General features: G+C 44.9%; 1 protein-coding gene across 1 annotated transcript in view; it reads left to right on the top strand.

Annotated features, from left to right (window-relative positions):
* Abhd12 (abhydrolase domain containing 12, lysophospholipase) overlaps positions 1–24783 on the top strand; it is a 75309-nt gene that overhangs the window by 37164 nt on the left and 13362 nt on the right. The window contains exons 2-4 of the mRNA XM_052726601.1: positions 11924–12048; positions 21188–21293; positions 23461–23580. Of these exons, the coding sequence (XP_052582561.1) occupies positions 11924–12048; positions 21188–21293; positions 23461–23580 (351 nt within the window). The remainder of the gene's footprint in view (positions 1–11923; positions 12049–21187; positions 21294–23460; positions 23581–24783) is intronic.

Genomic DNA, 24783 nt, shown 5'->3' with positions numbered 1-24783 from the left:
GATTCCTCCATGTCTGGCTGGCTGGTGTCTGCCTGGCTGGCTGGCCCCAAGTGTCTCCCTCTTTTTCTCTCTCATTCTCCTCTCTTGAACCTAGATTTCTCCTCCTACTTACTCTCTCTGCCCACCAGCCCTGCCTGTTATTCTACTGCCTGGCTATTGGCCATTTAGCTTTTTATTAGACCAATCAGATGTCTTAGGCAGGCAAGGTGAAACAAATGCAACACATCTTTACATAGTTAAACAAATACAGCATAAACAAATGGTCTTTATATAGTTAAATGCAACATAAATAAATGCAATACACCTTTCATAGTTAATATTCTGCAACATAAACAAATGTAACACATCTTTACATAGTTAAAGTAATATTCCACAACAGCATGCTGTGTGCTTTGCACAAGTACTCCTGATAATGCTCTGTGTGGAATTTTCTCCTGTGTGGCCCTGTCCTGCCCCTTACTGTGTTTTGACACATATGGAGAATGGTATACAGGTCCTAGTCCAGATTGCTTTTGCAGAAGCAAAAAAGGGAATTAATGCAGACTGGAGATGACACAGGAGCGTTAGCATGCCTTCACAAACCACTGTTGCCTACAGGGATGGAATGACCATTGAAAGGGCAAGAGGAACCTGTAGCCACCCATTATGATGTCAGGGAAGTTCTAAAAGAATAGCTACTGCTTTTCTCAGTCAAGGCCGGGTATGATATATACCCAACATCTTTATAATACATGAGTTCATCATTTATTTAATCCACTTCCTACAGATCTGGCTTTTCTCAGTGCTTCTTGCTATTATTAGTAGTTTTCTAGTGTTCAATCTGTTCCTTTTTCAAAGAGTGCCTTGGTACTTTGGGTAATTTGAGATGTGGTGAGTCAGAGTATGAATATTTACAGTTTTGATACTGTTGCCAAGGTGACCTGTGACAAGGTTATAATGTTTTACCCTTTTGCCTGGAATGTTAAAGTGGACCATTCTTATCTCACCTTCATTAGCAATTATTAAGATTAAATGACTGTTTATGGATGAAAATGAAATTTTATGTGACACTTTCCTTTGATATATGTACTGCATAATATTTATTTCACTTGAATCTTGCAACATTTTATAGATTATTTCCTTGAAAATATTTTGCTAGTGGAAGTTGTTATAAGAACTTGACTTCTAGCTGGGCAGTGATGGTGTGGTGGGTGGTGCACGCTTTTAATCCCAGAACTCTGGAGGCAGAGGCAGGTAGATCTCTGAGTTTGAGGCCAGCGTGGTCTACATAATGAGTTCCGGAACAGCCAGAGCTGTTACACAGAGAAAGCTTATTTTGAAAAATCTTTAAAAAAAAAAAAAAGAACTTGACTTCTAGGGTTGGAGGTATATATAGCTCAGTGGCCTAGCAAGCTCTAGGTCTTGGGTTTGATGCCCAGCAATTGTCCTGCTGAATTCGTTTTTTCATCTAATCAGAAGATTCTTGATAGAAACTGTAGACTTCTGCCTTTGTTAATTTATTAACTTTGTAAGCAATATTTCATGAGCACCTGTGTGCTAGGTACTAGTGACAGTGTCAACTCTAACATATATCATGGAAAAGACATATAGAAATTATATATTTAACTATTCCCTTACAGACTGTGGAAGGGAAAGAAAGATCAGATTAGATTGGAGTCACAGGAAGACTGCAGAAGGGTCAGTGAGACACACCTGGCTGAGGACAGGCCTGGAGGCTCCAGGTTGAGAAATGCATTGTGTGTGTGAGGAACTGAAGGATTCCAGTGAGTGAGTGCTGAGGTGCGAGCATCAGCAGGGGTCTCATGAGATGCTCAGGGGGGCACCAACATGACCAGATTCCATGTTAAAAAGGTTTCTCTTGCTGTACAGTAGAGAATGCCACAGAGCAAATCAGGTGTGAGGCAGAGGCTTGCAGCTGGATGTCGTTCCTGGAGACCAGAGCATTGGTCTCCAAAGTGCATTATCTGACACATAGTCACTGTGGCCTGGGAAGGAACTGTAAGGCCTTCTGATTACATTCATATTTAAAAATTAACCTGCATAAACATGCAGACAGGTCATACTTTTATATCATTTAGTAAGCATGTATATAATGAGGCCCTGTGCTTTTTAAAAAGTTATTAATACAGTGAATAATAAAGAGTGATTGCCAAGCATGGTAGTTAGTTACTTTTCCTGTTACTGTAATAAAATACTCTGACTACAGCAACTTAGGTGACAAAAGGTTTATTCTGATTCACTCCTGAAAGCCGCAGGAAAACATAATGGATCAGCTACTATCACAAAAGCTGTTACTTGGAAAAGTCAAGGACTTTTCTGAAGGTCAAGCCATGGCTTAAGAAGTCTTGGTGAACGGCTACCTGCACATCACCATGCTCCCCATCATGATGATGATGCACTGAACCTCTTAAACTGTAAGTGAGCCCCTCAATTAAATGTTTTCCTTATAAGAAAAAAAAAAGAAGTCTTGGTGATATTTTAGCTTTTGTATATATATTAGCCAATTCCTGCAAATGATTTCCTTGTATGCTATGTATGCTTCCAAGAACTCCTAACAGTGTATTTGATCTGAAATACCTATCAAGCATCCAAGGCTAAACAATCACCTGAATTAAGGTATATTAAGCTCAGACCCTCCTTTCTTATACAGCCTTAGTGGTATTTATACTAACATTGTAGACTTCTAACATTCCTAACCACTGCTAGGAATGTAGTTTGAGCACATAAATTCCCTTTTTCTGACATAATTGACCTCCTCCTTTACCATTCCCCTTTTGGGTTGTCAAAGAAAGCCTGGTGGTCACTGCCTGAGGAAAACTCTTGTCTGTCTTTATGACCCTGTAAGAATTCAAGCCTGGTGACCTTGCTTTAGCTAGAGCACTGCTATTGCATGGGTATATAACCGTAAACCTCAGAGACTGAGGAGGATTCTGACTGGAGAACTAGAAGAATGAGATGGAGGATGAGGAAGAGCCAGATGGGAAAGAACGAGATGAGAAAGACCAAGATGGGCCAGAACTGAGATTCTCATCTCAATTAAGATAGAACTTAGAGGGGACAGCAGATAAATAAATGTAGAGAGAAATCAGGCAAGAAAGGAGATAGGCATGAGAACACAACTGAAGCTGTGTAGATAGGATTTTATCCCAGAGGAATAAAGTAGACAGATGAAAGAGCTTGGTGAACTTAGATTATTTTCCTGACAATTATTCACGCCGTTCATAGCTTCTCTTTCTGGGCCCCTGGGAAGAAGATGATTAAGGCTGGACCATAATAATATTCGAGAATTCACAGTTCAAGGGTACACTCCATCACGTTGGGGAAGTCAAGGCAGCAGACACCTGAAGCAGCTGGTCACACTGCACCCACAGTCCAGAGGAAGCAGAGAGTAAGGGATGCATGCTGCGGCTGCTCAGTCCCCTTTTTCCACTCATACACCCCAGGTTCCCATCGAGGGAATGGTGCCATCTGCAGTGGGCTGGTGTATTAGTCTGCTCTCGGTTGCTGTCTTAAACACCATGAGCAGCTTGCAGAGGAAAGTGGGGGTTTTGGCTTACATTTCCCGCATTATAGTCCATCATTGATGGAAGTCAGGGAAGGAACCTGGAAACAGGAACTGAAGCAGAGACCATGGAGGAGTGCTGCTTACTGGCTTACTCCTCATGGCTTCCTTTTCTTTCTTTCCTTTCTTTCTTTCTTTCTTTCTTTCTTTCTTTCTTTCTTTCTTTCTTTCTTTCTTTCTTTCTTTCTTTCTTTCTTTCTTTCTTTCTGTCTGTCTTTCTTTCTGTCTTCCTTCCTTCCTTTCCTTTCCCTTCTTCCTTTCTTCCTTTCTCTTCCTCCCTCCCTCCCTTTCTTCCTCCCTTCCTATTTATGTGTGTTGGTGTTTGGCCTACATGCATGTCTGTGAGAGAGAGTCAGGTCCACTGGAACTTGAGTTACAGACAGTTGTGACCTGCAATGTAGGTGCTGGGAATTGAACTCAGGACCTCTGGAAGAGTAATCAGTGCTCTTAACTGCTGAGCCATCTCTCTAGCTCCAGAGGGACTCTTTTTTGTTTGCTTGCTTGATTTTTGAGACAGCAATTATGTAGTCGTGACTGTCCTGGAACTGGATATGTAGACCATGCTAGCCCTGAACTCAGAGATAGCCTGCCCCTGCCTCCACAGTGCTGGGATTAAAGAAAGGTGTGTGCTGCCACAAAGATTTCTTTTGTTTTTGTTTTTGTTTTTTTCAAGACAGGGTTTCTCTGTGTAGCCCTGGCTGTTTTAGAACTTGTTCTGTAGACCAGGCTGGTCTCGAACTCAGAGATCTGCCTGCCTCTGCTTTACTTACTTTCTTTAACAACCCAGGACCACCTGCTCAGGAGTGGTACCACCCACTTTGGACTGGACCTTCTCACATCAATCATTAATCAAGAAAATGCCCCACAGGCAATCTGATAGAGACATCTTCTAAATTAATGTTACTTCTTCCAAAGTGACTCAAGTTTGTGACAAAAACTAACCAGCACAGTTGGTCTTCCAGCCTCAGTCAAGGTCATCTCCCATTGGCATACCAAAGGCATGATTCTGTATTCTATCAAATTGACAATTGACGCTCTCAGCATAGCACAAGCCTATAATCCCAGCACTTTGGAGGTGGAGCTAGGGGTATCACACATTCAAGGCTGGCCTGGGGGTACAGAGCAAAACAAAAAGGAGAAAAGGTGGTAAAATAGTTGCCTAGTATGTGTGAGGCCTTAGATTCCATTCCTAGCAATATAATTAGTTGATTAATTTTGTGTAATGTGCGGGAGATGGCTAGTCTGAATTGAGAGGTAGTACTTGAGATGATTAAAGGTAAAAGGTGGAAGCAGGTGTCCGAAGACTTGGTGCGGCTTGCATATGAAGAAGAGCAAGGAGGCAGATACCAAAATGCTGTCGGGCATTGGGCAAGTGGTGTTTGCAAGATGGAAAATGTCGGGTAGAACCGGTGTTGGGAAGGAGAAAGAGGCAAGAATGTTGGCTTTGAGTAGCTACTAAAACTCCAGATGGAGACCTAAGGAGAAGTCAGGTAAGATAACTCAAATAGTACAGGTGTAGATTTTGCTGAGGATTCAAGTCCACTGAAGCATGTTGCTTACTCCTGCTGTGTGCCAGCTGGTTTTGTGGTGGTCATGCAGGGTTCAGGCCATTGCCCACCACAGCTCTACACATACTTTCTTCTTCTCTCAGGATAGACCCTTCTGCTCATGTTCCCTTAGTCTAAGCAACTGAGTTGGCCACCTCTGACCTTAAAAGTGGAAGAGTACAGTATGCCATCCTTCCATGATCTCAAACAGGGAACAACTCTAGCCATTGCTTGGCAATTTTCCAGAAGACCCACTGGTGCACAGGCCATTAGGTATAGTGGGAACAGCCTTGAACTTACCCCAGACCTCTGGGCTCTGGGCATGCCCTGGGGGGAGTCTTAGCTAGAAAGCACTGTAGCCGAATTCCTGCTGGATAGGCAGGCGCAGGTGTCCTCAGAATGAAGATGCTGCTGCCTACACTTGACTGGGAGTTAGCCTCCCTTCCCCACTGCACTCTTGGGGTGACCTCTGCAGTCTCAAGCTACTAGTGCTGCTGAAGAGCAGTAGTTATAGATGGTACCAGAAGAGGAAGTGTAAGCTCATCATGATGGGTTTGTCCAAAGGGGCCTTGTCAGATTGTATCTGCCTCTCCCTAGCCTCTGCTAGGCTCTGAGACATTTCACTCCCTGCCTTCTTCGGGGAGCACACTGGTGGTCTTGGTCTCTTAGGGTCTGTTGCATTGCAGTCTCTCTGAGGTCAGGCAGCTGACAGGCAGAGCCAGTGGGGCTGTAGTGACTGAGGTAATGCATCTAGGAAAGAGAGGGTCTGGGAAAGTTATATACTGTCCTCTAGAAGATGACCAGAGAGTGACCACTCCCTGGTTTGGTTGATGGATAATTTGAAAGCACTGGTATTTATTGATATATGGCCACTTAAAGGGAATTTGAGGGCCCCAAGGGAGCGAAATCTGAAGCCTCTGGTGCAGGAGCAGAGATCAATAGGAGTTACCAGGAGGCCTGACCCTGGGTGTACTCACTGAAGATGTCATCATATAGATGACCCTGTGGCCACTTGGCTCCCATGGTGGCTGGACTAGCTGTTTTTTTCCCAGGAAAAAAAACAGACCCAGCATTGTTTTATAGTATTGTCTCCATGTCACAGCTTAAAGTGGTGAAAGGTCAGCATTCTGAAACTTAAATGTCATATTTGGAGGCGTTTGTGTTTATATATATGCTTTTCTCTATATGTCTCCTTGGGATTTTCTGAAAGGGGATGGTTTATACTCCACCAGGAAATGGTTTAACAAAAACAAACAAAAACAAAAGACAAGAGTAGTGGAACACAGCTGTAATATTCTTCATTTGGGAGGCTGAGGCAGAAGATCACAAGGCCAATCTGGGCTACACAGTGAGAAGGTGTTTCCAGAAAAAGGGAGGACATGGGGAAAGGAGACTGATGGGACAGTCCATTCCCCGCTGTGTTGGAGATCAAGTTCCTCACTGACCGTGATGAGCTCAACCTCATCCTTGTTTTCTGTATGAGTCTGGATGTTGAGGACAGAGATCTGTTCCTAAAATTTCTTGGTGTTTACTGCCCCACCCCCTGTGATGCTGGAGGTAGAATTCAAGGCCTCCCACATGCTAGGGCAGTGATCTGTTACTGAGGCACACTCCAGCTCCTTCTGTTTACTCTAACTGGGAACAGCAGGGAATCACAGAACCTCTCTTTTGGTCTGAGCAAGGAGGTTGCAGTGACTGAGATCATGTACCCAGGAAAGAGAGGGTCTGGGAAAGTTATGTGCTGTCCTCTAGAAGTTGATCAGAAAGTAAGCTCCCTAGTCAAATTGATGGACCATTTGGAAGCACTGGTGTTTATGACCACCTAAAGGGCATTGAGGGTACCATGGGAAATGAAAGTGAAGCCTCAGGTGCAGGAGCAGAGGTCCAGGGACGCTGCAGGTTATTGAGATGGAGAGGGATGTGTACCTCACAGAATCAGCAAATTCGTGGAGTGCCAGGACCTCAGCAGGCTTAGCAGAGACTGTGCCAACTTTGACCTGAGGGTGGACCTTTTTTCAGAGATGGGGCTTGGGGGAGGGGGCTTACCATTACTTTACCTGTCTTTTGTTCCAGTTACAAACCTCATCAAACAAAGATGCTATCTTCATTGTTGAAAGCAGTTTAGTTAAGTTTGAGAGGTTTGAGTATCTGTTTAGAAGGCACAGAAGAAGCCAGTGTTGTAGTTCATGCCTGTAATCCTAGCACTCAGAAAGTAGAGGCAGTAGAGTGTCGCAAATATGAGGCCATCTTGGGCTACAGATTTATTCTGTAGCTTACTGTAGACACTGAACTCGGGATTCTCTTACCTCAAACTCCCAAGTAGCTGAGGTTACACTTCTACATAAGATGTATATAAGCCCAGTTTTCTTCATTTCTTGTTAAGATGATTCTTGGAGAATTTTTCTGTTAGGATTCCATTCTTTTCTTACTGTTATTTTGCAGTGTTGGGGATTGAGCCCTGGGTCTTGCATGTGCTAGCCAAGTCTCTACCTTTGAGCTATAGCTCTAGCATCCAGGATATAATTTAATTTGTAAATCCTGGTATGTGAGGAAGCTGTTGGAATTTATTGGGCAACAAATTACTTTCTCAATGACTTTTAAATTTTTTAATGATTTTTCAGTTGATTTTTTTTTGGTGGTACTAGGGATTAAACTCAGAGCCTCACACATGAGCAAGTACTCTGATCTACATCTATAGCTTGAATATTTTGTTTAGAAACTATCACCCACTTTTTTTCTTTTAGTTTCAAGGGTTATAATTTGTGTTTACCCTTGCTTAGCTGTTTTAACATACACGTGCATGATAGTCTGGTGATGGCAATGGCTATCCTGCTGTAACTGGTGTTTTACTCTGAAGTTCTGCTTTGTTTGGATAACTGGTTTGAGGTGGATATGAACTTCCCCTGTGTAAAGGGGGAGTGCCTTCTTCCTGTATTCCTTTCTCACTAAGTGTTTTATTATTGCAACTGCAAGTTGAATTCTCCCCACCCCAAGACCTTGCTTATGTTATTTATGTTTTTCCACTTTATTTTCTGGATTTCATTATTTATCCAGTGTGTGTATGTGTGCAGACGTGTGTGTGAGTGTGTGTGTGTGCTCATGTGCTCACCATGATACTTATATGGTTAGAAAACAACATGTACCTTCTATCATCTGGGAGTGAACTAAGGTCATCAGGCTTGTCAGCACCTTTACCCACTGAATCATCCTACCTGTTCTGTCTTCCTCAAATGCAGGACACAGCTTCTTCAACCACCGTCTCACACCCTTACCAAGCAGTTCTCCAGGCATTACAAGAAAATATACAAGCAGTTCAGTGTTCCTCTCTCTCACCCTCCCCACCAAGTAGCATCTTATACAATCATGGTGCAAAAATCAAGCGCAGGGCAGGGATAGCAGTGCAATCCCTAGAGCATTTTAGATATACCACTTCAAGTACATTGCTTGTATGCATGCAAGGGCATGAGTGTGTGTGTATATATGAGAGAGAGACAGACAGGTACACACAGACTACGCAGTTCTGCCATCACTGTAGTGAAGATAGACACTCCCTGTACCATCACCACCACAGTTACTGTAAATATTGCTGTGCAAGTGGCAGTGAAGTGCTTAAGAGTGCAGTTCTGGGCTGTTGTTTGTTTTTGCTCTTTTGGGGGCCTGCCATCCAGTTCCCAAATAAATCACACTTGGAGGCTTATTCTTAACTATAAATGCCTGGCCTTAGCTTGGCTTGTTTCTTGCCAGCTTTTATTAGATTATACCATCTACCTTTTGCCTGTGGACTTTTATCATTCTCTTACTTCTATAAATCTTACTCTTACTCCGTGGCTGGCCTCTCACATCTTCCTCCTTTTCTTGCTCTTTCTTCTTTCTCCTCCCAGATTTCTATTTATTCTCTCAGCCTGCCAGCCCTGCCTATCCTTTCTCCTGCCTCACTATTGGCCATTCAGTTCTTTATTAGACCATCAGGTGTTTTAGACAGGCAAAGAATCACAGCTTCACAGAGTTAAACAAATGTAACATAAAAAAAAGCAACACATCCTTGCATCATTAAAGCAAATGTTCCCCAGCATAAACAAAAGTAACACCTTAAATAATATTCTACAACACTGCTCCCTATGGGAAACCTAGTCGTTGCATTTGTTTTTGCAATTCTCTTTAGTTTCGTGGCCAGTGAGTCTTGTCTGTGCACTAAGTAACTTTTAAGGAAAAACACTGAAGGATAATACAGTTTATGGGGGAAATGTGACCATGGACCTGGGTGTATGAAGTTTGGAGAAACATAAGCCTCTAAGAGAACATCAGGTCTCGTTCAGGGTCTTGAAGGAAGGGATGTGTTCCTTTAATGCTGTCCTGAGCCCTGAGGGCAGTCTTCACTGCACCCAGCCATCAAGGACAGGATGCTCACTGTGGGACTGACTATAAACAGCAGTACTGGCCGTGATGAAAATTACAACTGAAGGACTCTCTGAGCATTAGGGCTGTAATCCTCACACCCAGGATGTTGAAGAAACTACCCCCCACCCCTGAGACAGGGTTTCTCTTGTAGCCTTGGCTGTCCTAGAACTCACTCTGTAGCCCAGGCTGGCTTCAAACTCACAGAGATCTGCCTGCCTCTGCCCCCTAAGTGCTGGGATTAAAGTCGTGCATCACCACCACATGGCCAAAAGTACATCAATTTAAACATTAATAGTCATAAACTCAGGCCAGGCAGTGATGGCAACTTGAAGGAGTTAGTTTTCTCCTTCCTTCTGTGTGGATATCCTTCCAGGGGATCAGATTCAGATCTTGAGGCATGGCAGCAACCACCTTTACCCATTAAACCATTTCATTGGCCCTATGTTTTCACAACTTTCTTAAAGCTGGACTGCTCAGAAGCTATCTGCTGCTTTCAAGGTTACCAATACCACATGAGGTGCAGCATCTAGAAACTTCCATTGTACTTAGACGGGAAAGAAAGGGGCAAATTTCAGGTCAGTGTTATGAAAATCAATGATCTCACTGGCCCCTGCAGGATCTTGGGGGCACATGAACCTGCAGTGCCCCTGGGAACTGCTGTGTCACTTAGCATCTCGTTCAGCATTTTTTCACTCAGTGTGTCAGGTGAAGCGTGGCTGGAGCCAATTGCTTGTTTCTGGGCTATTTCTAGATAACACCTAAGATGATTTTTAAAACATCCATTGGACTGCTGACACATGGAACAGCAGAGGTGAACCTCAAAGGACTGTGCCAAGTTAGTAAGACGGCCACCAAATCAACTGTATGACTATTTATCGGAAAGTCTAGAAAAGGCAAAAGTGTGGGACAGAAAAGCAGAATAGTGAAGCTGAGAGCTTAGGTTAGAGGGAGACCGACTGTGAGGGGTACGAGGGAATTTTGGAGCAATGGAAATGCTCTTCACTCTGTGTCCCTCCCACAACCTCTCACTCATCTTTTATTCTACTGGAAGGTATTCAGTAGTTTGGGATCTTACGCCTGAGGAGAGAGAAAGCATATCTACACAAAGACTCACCAAGTATTCATGCAGCTTCATCCACAGTGTCCTCAAACTGAAACTCTATCAATGCCCACCAATGGGTAAATGGACAGACAAACCTGATGGTATCCTCAGACTAAACATAATATGGCAAAAACATGGAGAAAACCCCTGTTTATTCATCTCGAAGTTACTCATCTTCATGTGTTATTTCAGAGTGATGCTTCCTCAACAGTGAAACCAATGGCTCTTTATCAAAAAAGATAAAAAACTTCAAAACACATTTTTCCTTTCTTGTGTTGGGATCAGACCCAGGGCTTCATGCATGCTCTACTACTGGGCCCTTTTTCTTTATGCTTTGAAACAGCTTACATAAGATGGAATCATCTACTCTTTATAAGGTTAAAAGAACTTACCAAGAAGAAACTAAAAACAAAAAGGTATGGTGGCGGGAGCGAAGTCTCACTGTGTAGCATAGACTGGCCTTGAACTCAGCATTCCTCTTTTTGGTGTGAGTGGTGCTGGAATTCAGGGCCTTGTATGAGCTAGTCAAGTCCTCTATGACAGCTCCTGTCTTAATTCCTCAGTTTTATCTCCTTGGATGACAGCAATAAATATAAATAAATGCGCCTTGGGATACTCATTTTTTTTTTTTTTATGTAGAGTTATCTCAAGAATTCATGTTTGAAAAGTTTAGAGACACCTTTTAAAGGGGATTGGGAAGAAGCTGAGGGCCTCTTGGTACTACCCAGGAATCAGAAGTTTTGAGAGCTGAGGTACTGACCCTGCCTGAAAGGGATTCCGTGGGATGGGTCTAAAGGCTGGCCTCATTTTCAGCCTCTGCAGTCTCCAGGACCTGGTTGGGCAGGTTCTGCTGATGTCCTGGGTGTAGGTACTTCCTGCTTCCCACGAGCAGCTAATGAGTAACTCAGCACTGAGCTGAATCAAAGCAGCTTAGCAGCAGTGAGGCTTCAAGGCCCAGAGAAGCCACTCTGCCGGGATGAGGTGGAAGCGGGGGTCTGATATCAGGTGGGATGCTTTCTGAGAGCCTTTGCCTCTGCTGGATTCTTATCCAAGGGCCAATATAACAGATCAACAGGACTGGACTGTCTTTGGCTTTTAAGAAATAAAACTAAAACATTCCCTCTAGTATAGTTGAAAACTCAAAAGACTGTCTCAGTTAACTAACAAAAGCAGATGGGAGACCACTTTTATCAACAGCAGGGTCCCCTGTGTGGAAAGATGCCTGTGGCACTTGTTTAGAGATCTAAGGTGCTATTACCAAGCTGATAGAATCGTACCTACTGCCTTTTGACCCATATTGCTTCTGTCTCATAGACGAAAGAGCCTGTGGTTCCGACTGAAGAAGATAATTCTCTGTGTTCTGGGGTTCTACATTGCCATTCCGTTTCTTGTCAAACTGTGTCCTGGGATACAGGCCAAACTGATTTTCTTGAATTTCGGTAAGTCCTTTGTATCAATTTTTCTTTAATTTTACTTAAGAGTTTATTTTCACGATGGTGGCTGACTTTAAAAAGTATCTTTTTATTTTAATTGAGATTGAACTTACATGTAGTAAAATGTATAAATTTTAAGTGTACAATGTGTAGGGAAGTGGAGCTGCCACCCAGACTCAGGAATAGTATGGGTCTGTGACCTGGGACGTTCCCTGCACCTTTTGTCCAATTGAGTGACATGGCAAAGATGGCATTACCAGCCAGGGCTGTATTTGGGTCTCTAGGTGACTGTACTGCATTGGAGGCGATTATCTCTCTTGAGCCAAAGTGGATAAAAATGTTGGCAGCGTGAACAGTTGTCCTGTTAGAGACATGTTGTCACTTGTATAGTCCAGGTAAATTGAAACCATAGGAAAGAACAGAGTCTTTAAAAATAATAACAATAATGCGGCCTCATGGGTTTTTTTTTTTCATTGTTGTTATTATTGGTCCTCCCCCTCCTTTTTTTTTAAATCTGTTTTGTTTTCCATAAAAGAAAAAAAGCCGGGTGGTGGTGGCACACGTGTTTAATCCCAGCACTCAGGAGGCAGAGGCAGGTGGATCTCTGAGAGTTCAAGGCCAGCCTGGGTTACAGAGTGAGTTCCAGGAAAGGCTCCAAAATTACACAGAGAAACCCTGTCTCAGAAAAACAAAAAAAGCCAGGCGGCTGTGGCGCACGCCTTTAATCCCAGCACTCAGGAGGCAGAGACAGGCAGGTCTCTGTGAGTTCGAGGCCAGCCTGGGCTACAGAGTGAGTTCCAGCATAGGCACGAAAACTGCACAGAGAAACCCTGTCTCAAAAAAACAAAAAAAGCCAGGCGGCTGTGGCGCACGCCTTTAATCCCAGCACTCGGGAGGCAGAGCCAGGCAGGTCTCTGTGAGTTTGAGGCCAGCCTGGTCTACAGAGTGAGATCCAGCATAGGCACCAAAACTACACAGAGAAATCCTGTCTCGAAAAACAAAATCAAAACAAACAAACAAACAAACAAAAACCTGACACATTTGGATTTTTGTGGAATTTTGTGCTGTTTACAAAACATACAGTTTCAGGTCCTTGAGTTAGCATTCACCCTGTGTGGTTCCAGAGCTGTTTGGGGTTCAAGAAGGAGGGAAAAGTGAGGGGGTATTGTGATACAAAGCAGGAGGCAGAGGGTCCTAGGTATGTTTGCTAGAAACAGTCCTTTCAGAAATATCATTTTATACCCCAAATGAGGCAAAGGAGGGTGGGAGGCATTAACTATGGCCATGAAAATGGCTATGGTCAGTGTTGGGATGGGTGAGGTGGACTCCTCACCAGATCTTTGGCAAGGTTGGCTTACTGTGTGACAGGCCCTTGTGTTTGAGAGCTTGAGACTCGAAGCAGGTTTCATGCTGGGAGACAGCAGGCAAGCTTTGGGCAGGGAGAAGGGCCTGTGAGGATCCAGTCCATGTGAGAGTGTAGCCCAGGATATGGTAGAGGCAAGGATGCAGGGCAGGTGGGAGGCATGTCTCAGGATTCAACACCCCCCACTCCCCCCCACCCCCCACCCCCCCCCCCCCCCCACCCCCCCCCCCCCCCCCCCCCCCCCCCCCCCGCACCCCCGCACCTCACATAGTAACAGAATTCCAGGCTCTGTAGGGTCTGGTTTTACAAAGTTTGGGTGTTCAGTCTATGACAGACTTAAGATACTAGCAAAATACCAACAAGGAATTTCTATTCTTTAAGCTAGTAAGAGAAACAGAAATGTGTGTATTGTATATTAGGAGATACTTTAGTTTTTCAAGAGGAAGGTTCTTCTACGAATTTATGACCTCTAAGTTTGGTAACTTGTAAGGAATAAACTTAAGAAGGAACAAAATCATTTAAAACAACAAGGCAGTGTTTTTCTGAGTTAGTGTCCCTTAAAGAAGGTACAGAAGAGATGCTGGGGTTTGCAAACACAAAGACACAGGGCTGTCAATGTATTGGTGGAGCCCTTAGAACTGACCCGTGTAGCCTAAGGCTGTGTGTTCTCTGTTGTTTGGCACACAGGTGCCAGCAAAGATCTGGATTGGGTTTTTTCACTGGATTCTGTGGGCTGCTTTAGACAGCCCACGGTTTTGCAGCGCTGGTTTTCTGAAGACATAGTAACTGTGCCATAGGCACAGAACTTTGAGTTCTCTAGTCTAATGTGTGTCACAGAGAGGAGGTTGTATAATGGCTGCCCCCTAGGTTGATGCTCCCTGCTAACATTTTCCTTCCACTGCCTACCGCTTGGGGGCAGAGGGACCTGGAGCAGGTTTGGTTTGGGATTGTGTTGATTTTGGAGTAGTGGGATTTAAACCCAGGGCCTCACATGCACTGTACCACTGAGTCCCTCCCTGTGCAGTGTTTCTAAAGGGATAATAGGATAAAATCTGTCTCTGGATTGCTGGTTTTGTTTGTTTTGTTTTTTAAGTTACTCAAAGAGCTGAGGAGGTGGTTCCGTGGATAAAGTACTTGGTGCTGCTCTAGAGTAAGGATTTGAGTTTGGATCCCCAGCATCCACATAAAAAAAACTGAGTGTGGTGGCACATGCCTGTAACCTGGTCACTGGTAGTAGAGATAGGCTGATCCTGGCCTCAGTGACTAACCAGCCTAGCTGAAATGGGGGAGCTCCAGGTTTAGTGAGAGATTCTGTTTAAAAAAACTGAGGTAGAGCTGGGCATGGTGGTGCATGCCTTTACCCCAGCATATATGGAAGGCAGAGCCAGATGGAGCGCTGTAATTTCAAAGCTAATTTGGTCTACATAATGAGTTCCAGGCCAGCCAGATAGACTCTTTCTCCAAAATAAATAAATAAATAAAAGAAAAGTGATTCAGAAAGATATTCTGATATTAATCTCTTGAGCAAGCATAGCCACACGCACACACACACACACACACACACACACACACGCACGCACGCACGCACGCGCGCGCACACACACACACACACACACACACACTCCCCAACAAAATTTACAAAAGAATTTTTTGAGTTACCTAAGGTCCAGAGGAAGGCTCAGCAAGTACAGCTTTGCTGTACGACAGCCTGGACTTCCTGGAAAGGCGGAAGGAAAGAACCAGCTCTGCAGAGTTGTCCTCTGACCTCCGTTCCTGTGCGCTAGCGCACGCATGTACCACCCACTACAAAGAATTATGTTTTTTTTTTTTTTTTTTTTTAGTTACTCAAGAACTTGGCACTGTTGGGCATCATTTTAGGGTAGTGGTTAGCCATCCCCACAGCCTTTCTCACAGTAGCACTAGCCTGCCTCTCTTTACTGTACTTTCACTGTGAGGGCTACTCTCCTGGGAGGAAGGGGCGTGCTGGTTTTCTAGGTTAAGTGTGGCCAACTTTAATTCCTTTGCCTGTTTCCTCTGGACTGGAAGCAGTAGAGGTGTCTATCCATCCTGACAGTCATTAGGGCTCAGGGCATGGTTAATATAGTCATGAGTTTATAGCAAATTTATCTTAAAATAAATTTACAGCCAGATAAATAAGCTTTAGAGGAAGTACAGCACCTTTGAGTATTCTCCTTTAGATGCATTTTCTTAGAAAGAAAAAAAAAAACTATAATTCTTCTACAAAGAAAAAAAAAGTTAGCTGAAAAACCCTGAATAGAATAAGTAACAGTGAAAATCACTTTGAGCAACTCTTTGTTAATACTGTAGTTTATTGCCTGCTGGTCAAGTGCCTGTTCCTATGAGCATGCTTCTTGGGTCCTGATGTTCCCAAGACTGATTCCATCCCAGTGATATTTTTTAAAAGATTTATTTATTGTGCACAGTGTTCTGCCTGCATGTATCTCTGCAGGCCATATGAGGGCACAAATGGTTTTGAACTACCATGTGGTTGCTGGGAATTGAACTCAGGACCTCTGGAAGAACAGCCAGTGCTCTTAACCTCTGAGCCATCCTCTTCAGCCCCTTCCTAGTAATATTTGTGTGATGCCTGGCATCTGAGGTCTGAGAGGCTGGAATATGTCCCCAGCTGTCACTCTGCTATCCTGTTTCAAGGGTTAGGAACATGTCTCCCAGAAAAAGAAAGGTCTTGGTTCAGAGGCAGAGGCAAGGGAGAAGTTCAGACCTTCTTGGGAAATGGGTTAGTTTTGTTAAACACTGGCCTCTTTCATCTTTCCCCTGAGCAGTCCCTGTTAAACCCACATAGCTTTCTTATTTCTTTATCTCCCATGGAAGCCCCTGGTTGATCTTATAAAGTAATTGGAATTGATAAAACCCAGATAACCTGCTAAGCCCTTCCTTTGTTGGCACCACACCTGGTACAAGGAAGTTGTTACTTAAAAAGATGGAATGAGATGCACCCCATAACAAAAATCCCCAGGCAGTCACAAATGCCCATCCCGGTTTAGTAGCTCCAGGCTTTTACCCTTTCAGATACTTTTCCAGGTCAGCTTTTAAAAAGGTGTGAGAAATCAAGTTGTTTTCTAGTCGTTTGCATATTTATTCTCTCACTCTTTACTGAGTACCTGTATGTGAAGGATCTTTTCCAAGTCATGCCCCTTGGTGTTTATGATTGCTGATACTTAGTGGCCTGGCTAAAAAAAAGGCGGGGTTGATGAAAATCTGGAGAAGCCAGACACGTGCAGAGGTAGGGTTTCTGACCTGTGTAGCCAAGCCCTGTTTGAGAGGAACCAGTGAGAGATGGTGATGAGAGCGGACTGTCACATCTGTGGAGGATGGAGTAATGAGTGCTCTGTGGAGGGACCTGCTTCTTCTGTGATACCCTTGAGCCACACACTCTGCTCCTGCTTTAGCGATTGCATGAATCAGTGCCTCAACAGGGTAGGCTCAGACAGCCTTCCAGTCCTGGGGGTCACAAAGGGTTGATGGCTAAGAGAGATATAATAACCGCTTGAGAGGAGAGGGAGCCAGGAATGGGCAGAAGGAGTGGGCTACACATCTGGTCCAGGTGATCCCATGACTGCACTCAAGCTACCTTCACCTAATGCACTCCTTATCCCAATTTCCTGCTTTGTAGCATTTCTGATCTTTTAGACCCACACTGGCCAGGTGGTTCTTGTAACTGAAGTTCTCTGGGGCAGTGTGACCCTGGGGACTGACCAGGCTCTATGTCAAGGTCTACATAAACAAGGACATGAAGGGCAGCATCTGCTGACTGTAGGGTATTCCCTATGCTTCCCTTTCCACTGCTGACTAAATCGGGAATAAAGGTGAACTGACAGACCAGCTTCCTGGGATGATCTGGTCATGAGAACAAAGCTTCCCAGTTCCTAAATTTCCTGGCCTAGAAGCTTTCAAGATTAGCTGTTAATCCTCATAAAACCACTTGACCAGGAATTCCTCCAGAATCCCAGGGTGGTTTATGTTTCCATATTGGCCTCCTTTTCTTTCTGTACACAGTACTGAGTATGTTAGGATGCTGAACCAGGAAACCAAGTGTTCCAAACTTTTCTCCCCTTGGGAGGGTGGCCGTGATTCCATCTTCAGAGGCAGGACTGACAGATGAGTCTCAGGTTACCTACCAGTGGGCATTTGATTTGGATCTTTATAGTTTTACCAAGGGGTTCACCTTGTTAGCAGTGGCAGGCAACACAGCCCAACATAGCCACCAGCAGCCTGAGTTCTCCTACCCCTTAAGGATCTCTATTCAAGTAAAGCAGATTCTTGACTGTGCTGCAGAAAATAATTTCAGGATGAGCCACAGTGAAGCAAAGTGAGTTTATTCTAAGTGTTTAGACAGAAAATCATTGTATTAGTTACTTTTCTGTTGCCGTGATAAAACACTGTGACCAAAAGCAACTTATGGAAGAGTTTCTTTTAGCTTATAGTTCCTGAGGGGTAAGAGTCCATCATCATGAGGATGCCTAGCAGGCATGTGGCAGGAGCAGGAAGCTGAGAGATTTCCATCTGTACATCTCCAACTATAAACACAAACCTGAGAGAATTGGATGTGCTGAGGCTGTGAACTCTCAAAGCCCAGTGATCTAATTCCTCCAGCAAGGCTGTCCCACCTTCCCACCTACCCCACCCCAACAGCACCGCCAACTGGGGACCAAGTCTTCAAACAGCTGAACCTACAGTGGACATTTCTCATTCAAATCACCATGATCATAGGAAAAAGGATAATACATAATCATGGGTCTAGGCTTCTCAAGAGAGTCATGCTAAGGTCAGCAAGGTGGTTCAGCATGTAGACATGTACAAGCCTGATAACCTGAGTTTAATCCCCAGGACCCACAGTGGAATGAGAAAACTGACTCCCCAAAGGTGTCCTGACCTCCACGTACATTCCATGGGACATCCACAAATGCCCGCATTCACACACATAAGCATACATATACAATAATAATAACTTTTTATATCACACTACACTTCACTTAGGCTTTGTTTTTTTGGTTTTTTTTTTGGTTTTTTTTTTTTTTTGGTCTTTCAAGACAGGGTTTCTCTGTGTAGCTTTGCGCCTTTCCTGGAACTCGCTTTGGAGACCAGGCTGGCCTTGAACTCACAGAGATCTGCCTGCCTCTGCCTCCCGAGTGCTGGGATTAAAGGTGTGCGCCACCACTGCCACTGGCACATTTGTTTTTCTTTTTATCCTATCTTAACTTCACCTGCAAATGAGACTGCAGCTTTCAAGTTCCAGTGTGTGGTAAGGTCTGAGAGGGAAGCATGGGCTTGGCTTGTACAGCACAGGAAGTAGACTTCTTTCTAATCAGAGCCTCATGGGTCCCACTGTCAGCAATGGAAAACTTAAATCAACCCTTAGCTCTCTGATGGGTGCTGCAACTGGACAAAATGCCCTGACATTTCTATGGTCCTTCCTTTGCTGCCATCGTCCTCAAATCAGGTTCTATTCACCCTCCTGCAGAGCTGCTGATCCTCTGTGCAGCTGGTCTTGTGCCCATGGAGATCTTCCAGCAGCTCCAGTCCATAGTTCAGCCTCTATTCCACCTCAGGCCAGCCAGGAAAGGCCTGCTTCTCCTTTGTTCAGGGAGCAGCCAGTGCTGGCTCCTTCCTTCTTGGAAGCTGGATCCCCATTAGAGCCTTGCATGTATGCCTTTGCTTGGTTTTGTTCGGATTGTTTCCGTGCCAGACGACTCCCAAATCTCCAGTACACCATTGTCACAATAAAATCTGAATGCGTTAGTGTAACTGTCCATTTTCCTGACAGGTCTTCAGGATAGCTTAAAACAAAAACGCTGTCTCGGAGTACCAGTGGCTGAAAGTCTAAGATCAGAGTGTTGGCACCCTCTGAGGCACCTGGATAGAGTCCATCCTTTCTCCCTTTCCTCTCTCCCTTCCTTCTGTACTAGGGATGGAACTCCAGGGCCTTGTGCATAGTGGACAAGCACTCCATCACCTCCTGCCTGTTCCATCAGCTGGCAGTGGCCTGCAATCTTTGATATGTCTTGGCTTGCAGAAACCTCAACCCATCTACTCACAGTCTTCACATGGTCTCCGTCTTTAGAAGTCTGCTAGTCATGATGGGTTAGTGGTTACTCTGGAAACCTCATTTACGCTTTGTTACTCAGAAAAAACCTGGGTTCTAAGTGAGGGCATGGTCTGGGGTTCTCAGAGTTTGAGGGAGGACATTATTCAGCATATAACAGAAACTTAGAGGAGATTTAAAATTTCAGCCTCCTGCTTCAGGGAAATGTGGATTAGGAAGGTAGTGATGTGAACAGCAGTCCCAGGAAGAATCCCTCTCCCAACACGGCCTGGGGGAGATGCTCAGAGGACTTGGTGAGAAGAAGCATGTACATCCCTGTGTCCTCATAAATCAGATGGTTCATTTATTCAGCAAGTGTTCACTGAGGCCCATGGCATTTCAAGAAGTGAGTTAGACCTGCTGTATGATGTGTGAGGTTAATCTTGAAACCCCCCTCTTTACTGCCCCCCCCCAAAAGCTATGAATGGATTCCGTCTAAAGATGGTAATCACCCAGAAGTCAGGACCATTCCACCCTTTGTCAGTCTCCCCCATGGTAAGGATAAATTACACCTTGGGGCTTATGCTTTTTGGTTTATCCATTTAAGTTTTTCATATTTCCATTAATTTTTTTTCTTTAAAAGTTGTTTGCCATTGCAGTAAAGTACAGTGATATATAAAGGAAAAAATAAGTCTCTCTGCACACTCAAAACTTGGCATGTGTCTTTCTGTGTTCCCCCTCCCAGCCACATGTGGTGTGGTTGCAGTTGTTGATGTCCTTTGCTTGTGTTAGCAGTGACAGTGGGACAGTGTCCTTCTTATCTACCTGTCCTGCATGGTTCCCATAGCTGATGCTTCTGTGATCTCCTATAGTTTGGCATACAGGTTGATTCAGTTGGGGCCCTACTGGCCCATGACTATTAACTGTAAGACTGCATAGTAGCCTTGAATTCACTATGGATGAGGTTCTGGATTCATCCATTTTGATGTCTTTTCTGGGTTAAGCGATGTACCAGAAACTTGGACCTCTGCCGTCTTTCCCTCTTGAACCCATCATCTTATTCATTATCCCCTTTCCAGTGTCTGCCAGCCACCCTGGCCCCAGCCTTCAGCTGTGGCCTAGCTGAGCTCCTCTGCAGATCTTCTACCCTGTGTCTCAGCCTATCTTGTGTCGACTTATCCCATTAAAGACCATCCCTTCAGCTGGGTGGCAGTGGCACATGTCTTTAATCTCAGCACTTGGGAGGCAGAGGCAGGTGGATCTCTGTGAGTTTGAGGTCAGCCTGATCTACAGAGTGAGATCCAGGACAGGCACCAAAGCTTCACAGAGAAAACCGTATCTCCAAAAACCAAACAACAACAACAACAAAAAAGACCATCCCTTCCCTTGCCTCTGTCTTCTCCACCCAGGCAGTGTTTTCAAGCTGTATTTCAGTTCTTCTTAGCTTTACCCCTTCCCTGAAGTGTGCTTCTCATGTCGCAAAATCCTGACAGAAAAGCACCTAGTGCCTTTTGAGAGTTTGTCCTATGCTGTGGGGTGGGGTGTGTACTTGTCAACACATGTGTGTGTGTTGGTGGGGGAGGTATGTGTATTGTAGTGGTGTGTGTATGTGTTGTGTGCTGGAGAGTGTATGTGAATGCACGGATGAGCAAAAGTGTTTCTTTGTGTGTGTCCATCCTCTCCCATTAACCTGGACTTCATCTCTTTGTCCCCTACAGTGAGGGTTCCCTATTTCATTGACTTGAAAAAACCACAGGATCAAGGTTTGAATCATACCTGCAATTACTACCTCCAGCCAGAGGATGATGTGACTATTGGAGTCTGGTGAGTGTCTGCATCCCAGGCTGCAGGGTCGAGGCACTAGCTTCTTTGGCCTCTTCAGGAGGCTCCAAGGGCCCTGCTCAGCTCAGGCAGTGTCCTTGACGCTGGGCTCGGGGTACTGCTGATTGTTTTTATCTTCACCCATTCTTAAGGCCAAGGGCAGAGCTCAGCTAAATTTGATCTCAGTGGTGTAGAGTGAGATGACACCACACTCTCTCCTGAGGTCTTTGAAACAGCAAAGGCTTTGTAACCACATTGTTTTTAGAGTCTTATTTCCAAGATTTTTTTTTAACCAAACAAACAGTCTAGAGACAAAAAGAATGTAAGCACACAACCAGGAATACAGGCTTGAATGTACTTCTTCAGAGAAGTGAAACATTACTACCTGTAGTACTTCTCAGGAACCTGTGAGAGGGATGTTTTCTTTCTTCTATAAATTTACACTGGATGTAAGCCCTGTGGCTTCTCCGTGGTTTCCTTGGATGTATTTTAATGACTTTTTCTGTAAGTGATGATTCCTGAACAACTGGGTCAGAGTTGACCAGCACTGCATCAGCATTTCTGCTTTCCCTTTGAAGCAGCTCTGAATAACTGCCCCTTTATCTTAGCTGGGTCTAGTTTTCAGTTGCCATAAAGTCTCTTTCTGCAGCCTTAGAAACCCACCGTGTATGTGAGCCGTTTGTAAATGAACCCAGTGAGTAGGCTGCCAGTGTGGATGAGGGGACCTTCAGATGCTCCGGTTGACAGTCTGTGGTAAAGAAGAGAGAACAAGAAGGGAGGCTCTTGTTCTCAGCAGAACTCTTGTGCAGGAGTGTCATGGTGGTACTTAGGCAGAAAGCATGGACAGCACCTGTGTGCATTGTTAAGTTCCCACAAGAGTTAGAGGGATGGCCATGTAAATCTCAAGGTAGTGGACAGCCGCGGCTGCCCCTGCCTGTCCACCTAGACCATTCCATGACCTTGGGCCTAGGGAAGCAACAGGCTCCACTCTTGACTGCCCTCACTACATCTCTTCAGATTTCCCCACCAGCTTCTGCAAAGGCCTGAGTGCAACCCAAGCCCCATTCCTAGCTACTAGCTCAGTGTCAGCTGCCCTCTGCCAACAGGTTGGAGGTGTGTACACTGGGCCTCTGCCAAGAGTTCCAAGTTGGGATAGTCTGGCTTCTAGAAGAATGTCAGCTCCAAACATCTAAAATAGGCTACCTTCTTTCCCCCACTACTCCATCAATACTATAGATTACCTAGGCTGGCTGAAAACTCCTAGAATCTAGCAATCTTTCTGCCACAGCCTCTCAGGTGTCTGGTACTATAGTTTGTGATTGTATGGGAGTGATTAATTATAGTGGCTAGAAACACAAAAACTTAATCCTCATGAATGGATGCATTAAAATGAAAAAAATAGCCAGGCAGTGGTGTGCATACCTTTAATCCCAGCATTTAAGAGGCAAAAGAAGGTGGATCTCTTGGGTTTGAGGACAGCCAGGGCTACGCAGAGAAACCCTGTCTTGAAAAAACAGAGAAGAGAGAGGAGAGAGAGAGAGAGGACGAGAGAGAGAGAGAGAGAGAGAGAGAGAGAGAGAGAGAGAATGAGAGAGAGAGAATGAGAGAGAACAAGAACAAACTTAGCTACTTGATTTTTAAAAGACTTATGCCATTGGTGTCTAAAATGAATTTGGTTAAGATTTTTAGAGGAAAAATAGACATCAATTTAGACCATCCCCAGTGATTAACAGTATTCATTTTAGCCTTTGTATATCTCTGAAGGAGAGTATGGCCAAATAGAATAGCAATATCCAAGAGCCTGGGTCAGCCTTGCTGATGGTGAATTTGTCCATGTATTTGTGGTTCTAGAATGCAGGAAGGTCCTATCTAGAAAGTTCTAGTTAATGCAGGATAGATTTCTCTCTTATCTGGAGAAAGGCCACCAAAACAAGCTGTTTGACCAACAAGAGGCCCTTTAGCTCTGTCTCAGGCTATCAGCCTCTGACGTTGCAGCTTTCACTTCTTGTTACTTATTTGAGGGATGAGAGAATATGCCACCTACCCGTTTGTCCACTTGTATGTAGATAGGAGCTCTGCTGCTTTCTGTCTCCATAGACCTTCATATAAGTGCCACTGTCTGAGCAGAAGGGACATCTGACTTTGCTTCCCTCTCTGCTTCTGTCTTCAGGCACACCATCCCCTCCATCTGGTGGAAAAATGCCCAAGGGAAGGACCAGATGTGGTATGAGGATGCTCTGGCTTCCAACCACCCCATCATTCTATACCTGCATGGGAATGCAGGCACCAGGTAAGCCCACACAGTGGTGTGACTCGTATGCGGTACCCAGCTGGCTCTTTCCTAGGCTGGAAATGTATTAGCTTAGACTAGCTGAAGTGGGCCTGTGTTCTACATAATCAGGTTACCGACCTACTGCATGCGAGGGAAGCTTCTCCAGAACAAAGGAAGGTAGCCTTCTTTTGGGGCCAGGAGAGTTTAGAGGCATCCCCATGTGCTGAGGACCAGTGGATCTACCCAGAGCTCCCTGGGAGATAGTGCTGAGCAGCAGCTTTGGAAGTTGAATTTGAATCTGGTGGAGAGGGGATGTGTCTCTGCCAGAGAGATTGAGCTCCTCCCGCCATAGGGTGTTCCTTCTTCCTGCTTTGGGTCAAAGGGCACTGTGTCTGCTAGTGTGTCATTTAGGAGGCAGGGCTTCTCTTTAAAGAAGGGATGGGGTGGCACTTGTTGGTGCCTCGGTCCACCTTGAGGAAAATGCTGACTCCCTTTCACCTCTCTGTGTTTACCACCCCTGGTCTGAAGAGTGGCAGGCAAGTCTGTCTTAGCTGAGATAGCCCCAGGGTATAGACCTGGGCAGCTATAGAAAAAGGCAGGCACGCCACTTCCCCCTCCCCGCCCCCAACTTCTCAAAAAGAGACAGAGTATTAAAAAGTGACCAGAGGGGAAGCCGAAGGCTGAGCATGCATGGACATGTCCTGGGCTGCCTGTGTGGGTGAGCTGTCTGCTGGCAGCTTTGATACAAGCAACATCAGTGTGTCCTGATGGGCTGTTGAAAAAGTACACACTTTGTCCATTTGGGCCTTTCTGTTTTACCCCAGACACTTCTCATGAGTGGGTTTGATGCCTTGGACTTCAGGCTGGCTTAAACTGGATTCGCTCTTCCACCTAACAAGCTCATGCTCTTTTTACACCACAGCTTGTTGTTCAGAAGGGGCAGGGGAGGCAGGGAGGTGCATTTTTCTAAGGAAAGCATTGTTTGAAAATTCTAGGGTCCCTTTTTCTATGCTTCTTTGGGTTGCCTGTGAGAGAGCCTAGAGGAGCCAGAAGGGAGGCAGCCTTCCCCAGCAGGGCAGTGTGAGGGTAGCTGTGAGGTAGGTAGACCTTTTATAGGTAGAAACAGTGAGGAGAACAATGTATGAGTCTTTCTGGAGGGGAAGACAGTCCTGGGTAGATATGTGCTGTGGAGCCATACAGAGGGCATTGTAGAAAGAACCC

Source organism: Peromyscus californicus, unplaced genomic scaffold (genome assembly GCF_007827085.1).
Source record: "Peromyscus californicus insignis strain IS unplaced genomic scaffold, ASM782708v3 Scaffold_7__1_contigs__length_154581171, whole genome shotgun sequence".
Classification (NCBI taxonomy): Eukaryota; Metazoa; Chordata; class Mammalia; order Rodentia; family Cricetidae; genus Peromyscus; species Peromyscus californicus.
The sequence above is the reverse complement of the archived record's forward strand: the minus strand, read 5'-3'. Positions and strand labels throughout refer to the sequence as shown.